Source organism: Poecilia reticulata, linkage group LG10 (genome assembly GCF_000633615.1).
Source record: "Poecilia reticulata strain Guanapo linkage group LG10, Guppy_female_1.0+MT, whole genome shotgun sequence".
In the NCBI taxonomy this organism is placed as follows: domain Eukaryota; kingdom Metazoa; phylum Chordata; class Actinopteri; order Cyprinodontiformes; family Poeciliidae; genus Poecilia; species Poecilia reticulata.
The window spans coordinates 7,629,454-7,634,868 of NC_024340.1; the positions used below are offsets into that span (position 1 = coordinate 7,629,454).

A 5,415-nucleotide genomic window follows, 5' to 3' on the forward strand; every position below is an offset into this window, starting at 1 on the left:
TGTGTGTGTGTGTGTGTGTGTGTGTGTGTGTGTGTGTGTGTGTGTGTGTGTGTGTGTGTGTGTGTGTGTTTGAGCTCTGTGTTTGCTGGAGGCGGGTCAAGGACGGTTCAGATTAAACAGTTATCTTTCACAGTGTGAGAACCGCTGTAATCCCGAGCGGAGACACCGGCTGGTTCTGGACAACGTCACGCTTTCTGTGTGACAGCGGGACTGGGGAAAAACGGCCGATGACCTCATCATGTACGATGTGATTGCTGGGCTTCTTTGTGCAGTAAGTAACAGGGACGGGCTGGTAAATAATTATGCGGTGTTAGTCATTGGGAAGGGATGGATTTTGACTGGTCTCAGTGGGGACAGGGGTGCTTAGAGGCCTGGTCAGGTCATGTGTCAGCAGTGAGTCCACAGTCTGTGCCTCAGTCAGGAACTGACTCAGTGATAACTCCTTAATAATGGACATCCTTTCACTTGTTCCTGCTTCCTTGATGGTCTGTAAAGCTATAGTTATCTCTTACCAATGACTGTCCAAACAGAGCTTCTCATGTTTCCATGCTGTTGTTGGTTTTATGGCAGAGGAAGACAGACCATTAGCTCAGCATTGTTTCAATTTGAGACGATGTAGAATCCAACCTGGAGGAGGATAGATGACCAACTGAAGAATAGAGTACCTCTCTCAAATCTTGTGTCATATCTTTTTGAAGATTCCCAAAGTCTGCTTAGCTGCTTTAGATAGTGGTGGACATGTTTGATTCCCCCATAACACCTTGTCTCCTACGGGTTTATGGTGTTCATGGACAGGAGCTCAGGGCGTTGTTGTTCAGAAGAGGGTGTCTGATTCGATAACCTCAAGAGTTTCGTCTGTGGTTCTGTTGGGTTCTTCAAGCCAAGACCGTCAGCAGGCACTGTAGTGGTTCTCAATGGGGCTTGAAGTCTGAGGTTGTGGTTCTCAACCAGGACAAAGGTGGACTCTTTAGGTTGAGGAGCATCAAGAAGGAGGAATTCAAGTTACTAGAGTCTCTTTCAAACAAGCTGCCTTGATGATCATCTCCCTCAAAGATGTAAGTTTCTAGAAGTGAAGTGAGCAGTGTGGGACAACAAGAGATGTGGTGCAGCTTTGACTTCAGTACTATGTAAATTGTCTATGTTGGAAGTCTCCACATGCCTTTCTCTTCAAGACGACAGCGGACAAACGCAGTGTAGCTGTCCTGTTTTCAGCCAAGCAAATGCTTCAGATTTCCATCCTATATGTTACCTTCTTATGCTTGTCGGTGGAAATTATTTCTGAGYCTTGTTTGTGCTTTGAATCCTATGGCTGGTTGGTCACAGAAACAATAGTTTGCATGTTTTCTCTATGCATACGTGGGTCGTCACAAGGTACTTTGGCTTCCCGCGGTCCAAAAACACAGCTTTTGGGTTAATTAGTCTCTCTTAATTGTTCTTGTGTAAGTTTGTTTACTTAGAAAATGATCAATTTGCCTCCTCGATGGCTCCATTTGTGGAGGGGAGATTTTTGAGCTCATTCCTCAGAGAGGAGACCCTGGGGCAGACCCAGAATTTGCTGGATGGAATATATTTCCCATCTAACATGGAAACAACTTAGGAATACCCAGAATAAGCTGGAAATGTCACTGCTGAGAGGGATGTTGAGGTTGACCTTCTGGAACTAGTTCTACGGCGACTTGATCACACAAAAAATGATGGATGCTAGCCCATCTTGTAGATGTTCTTTAAAGGGTTGAAAGATTTATTCCACACAATGCTGACATATGCAAGGATTTCAACTAATATTAGTATTATGCATTTTTGTACCTTTATTAAAAGTAATGGCAATAAATGTTGGCTGCTGTTAACAAAGTTCTTTAGATTCACTTTAAAATAGTTTTTTCTTTTTTCTGCTAAGTTGTCTGTGATGTAGACTCAACCCTAATTCCTTTGTATTCCTGGGTGATTCATAAGTCAAACATCTGTAAACATCAAACATTCGTTTTGAATATTCTCAAGTGCTGCATGAAAGATGAGTAAAAAGCGATGTTAGTCATCGGAAACTGCGATTGTGACGTAATTTGTGACCTCGGCATGTACGTTCAGGAAGTGTGTCAAATTGAAACACGAGTTCTGACAGCGCCGGCAGAGATCGCGCTGGAGCAGGTAACACTGGCTTTAATCTGCCTGCTGTGTTGGGCTCAGTCTGCTGTTTCATCATTGATTCTGAAATGTGAGACAAACAAATTTTGTTTTTTTGCTCATCAGTATTTAGACTGATTGTCTATTTTATCACAGACGTAGCCTTCGGTAGGACTAATTCTCATTCAGCATATTGTCCAGAGACCCCAAGTAAAAATGTCAAGTGCCTTGCAAAAGTATTCATACCCTCTGAACTTTTTCTATTATATCAGATTAAAATCACAAACTGTGAATGGTTTTATCATGTTTTTTTTTTTCATACACTAGCATACATTCTGCCATGTTGTTGCTTTGCAGGACCAAATGTCGTTGTTGCTGATGCTGCTGCGACACGCCTCCATTTTGGACAAATTTGCAAATTCTTCTCGCAGAATAACTCGATCTCAATCAGATTGGGTTGGAAAGTTTCGGTTGTTACTGTTTTTCCAAGTCTCGCCACGGTTTCTTAATTTGGACTTTGACTGGGCCTCCTTTCTTCCTGTTCGCGATTAAACGCTATTTTGTGTTTATCTCACAAAAAAATGCCAATAAAATAGACTAAAGTACAATAAATATAAAAACAGCAAAGTGTTGTTGCTAAACGTAAGATTAGAAGGTGTGCTGAGACTTTACAGCCTCGGTTTGACGGCTCTCACAGGTCATAATTCAGTCACACTCTTTGCATCAATTGCTTGCGGGTCTCCTGTTGCTTTAACACACACAGCGGGTTTGAGGTGAAGAGAAGAGTTCTGGGTTTTTCTCTTCTCTTTTTTTTTTTTTTTATCAGCTCATAAAGCTCAGCTGGAATCCAAAATGGAGGGGAAAGCAGCGTAGATGTTGGTCCTCTCCGTGCGCGGTTCCATCTCTCCCCTCTCACGCCACCCAGCGCGGCCGGCTTTTGGGGAGGCAGAGTATGATTACAGGGCTACTTACATTATACAGCGGAGAGCAACAGGGAAGACAGGAGAGAGATTGGCAAATGAACGAGGTGCTGGAGGAGCAGGGCGGGGCAGAGTGGAGGGGGGGAGAGATGGTTTCCAGATGTGAGGAGGAATTCGGAGCGCTCCGGAGCGACTCCCCTCCTCTTCCTGGACCCGGAGCAGCCTGTAATGGAGCGAGTGGGATCCGCAGAAAAAAGCCACAAAACAGAGGAGAAGGATTTACTCTGTAGGAGGGAACCAGGGCAGGAGATTCAGTGACTGGAGGAGGAGAGAGGCTGGGTTTCCTGTCTGAAGTTTGCACAAGAAATAAAAACACGGCCTTTACAGGCCTGTCACAATATGCAATAAATCAATTAATCGCTCGGCAAGTTAAAACAAGCCCAATGATTTCCATTTGCATTATTTTGTTCTTTCTTTCTACCAAAGCCTGGATGACAGAAGTCTTCAGTTTGGTGTTTTGGTCTCAACTAGCCTCCTTTTTTTTTTCTTTCCTTTTTTTTTTTGGAAGGTCAGTTTTGTTTACAGAGACTTTGATTTTTGATTGATTTTCATTGTTGTTTCTGTTTTTGTTTATTTATGGTGGGTATTTAAAATGTCTTCCACTTCCAGAGTTATATGTTCATTAGAGTTTAAAGTTTACTGATCTTTTATAATGAGCATTATTATTACGCCATCAATACATGTCTTGAAAACGTTCTCAAAATAACAATATTATTGTCTTTTATCGCAGCGACTTCTGGGACAATTTATCGTCCAGCAAATTTATTGTGACAGGCCTATAGTGATGCTGTGATGACTTCCTGTTGAGTTTCAGAGAGAGCATGAGCTTCTTAAAGAGACAGGCGCCCAATTTCAAGGCGTTAAATTATGGAGTCAATTTTTTTTAAGCCATATTCTTAGCTTCTCAAGGTAACATAGTTACTTGATTGTGCTAAAAATGGCACTTAGCCTAGTTAGCTTAGCGTTACAGACATATCATACCACATCACACCAGTGCCACGTTGAAAGCATTTTCTGATCATTGTTACAGATCATGCATATTTTCAGATAATCAATAATTACAATAAACTATAGAGATTTAGCAAATTCCAGCTGCATTATGTGGATGTGTGGTCGATGCCGGCGTTCCAGTTTCATGCATCTTGCAGTTAAAACTTTGGCCTTATGTTGGATGGAAAAAATGATGGAAAAATGTTGCGTTGTTTGAAGAGATGGGAGGAATGTGGAGGGAATAAACATAATGAAGGCTTTATAGAGGAATGCAAACATCACAGTGAAGTAGGAAGAAGTCATCTGAGGCATCGCTCAGTGTATTCACTACGTAACATCAGCGACAGCAAGAGGATTGTGCGTAGTTTATTACTGATGTTGCTCAGAGAAACATTGTGTTTGGTATGTCTGACCTCATTTGTTTCTTATGCAGAGCATACCAGTAAAATAAACTTGTTCAAAGCTGTATTACAGACAGCCTGGGACGAATGGCCTCCTCGTCGCTGTCCGCTCTGCTTGTAACTTTAAATCAAAATCTTTAAAAGATTTGTAATCTGTTTTTTCCTTGAAACAAGATGTTTTAAGATGGGAATGGGCTTCAAAAATGTTAAAAATGAACATATAATCTCCATTCCCACCATATTTGAACAGGCTCTATTTGAGCTACTTGACTAAGGTTGAGTTCTGGACTCTTTCAGAGCTGAACTAATTCTGAATTTGAGCAAATCAGATTTTTAAAAAATACTTCGAAGCATCCTGGGCTCCATAACACCTCAGCAGAGCCACAGGCTGATTGAAGGCTGCAAAAGGATTCCTGACCAAGTATTGAGTGCTTAACTGAACATAATTATTTGAAGGTTGACTTTTTTGGTATTAAAACACATTTCTTTTATTGGTTGGATAAAATATGCATATATATATATAAAAAGAAAAACTATGTGCATAAAGACATTAATAAAATATAACAAACTTTGACTATAGAAGATGAAAAAAAACATGTTCTGAAATGGAAATGTGAGTTTTTATGAACCATTTGTGCATCAAAGAATAGTTCTAATTTAAAAAAAACAAAAACATTGTTGATATTTAATGTTTGAATTTTCAAGTTTGTAGTATTTATTACCAGAAAAAAATATAACAATGTCTAGAATATTCATTAATTGATATTTTAATCTTGGTAGTTGACTAAAAATACATAATAGAGATCATATAATAGCTTATTAATATAAATAATATATTTTTTGGTAATTTTGATCTTTAATAGTAAAACAATTATGGTTTGGACTTCCTGAGTTTTCACATCATAAACACCAAACAGCTGAAT

The 5,415-nt window shown here is 40.1% G+C and overlaps 1 protein-coding gene across 1 annotated transcript in view; it reads left to right on the forward strand.

Annotated features, from left to right (window-relative positions):
* The first annotated feature begins 171 nt into the window (after nt 1–171).
* Nucleotides 172–5,415, forward strand: part of LOC103471072 (uncharacterized protein KIAA1211-like) — a 50,201-nt gene continuing 44,957 nt past the window's right edge. The window contains exon 1 of the mRNA XM_017307009.1: nt 172–271. Coding sequence (XP_017162498.1) covers nt 239–271 — 33 coding nt within the window. The 5' untranslated portion in view covers nt 172–238. The remainder of the gene's footprint in view (nt 272–5,415) is intronic.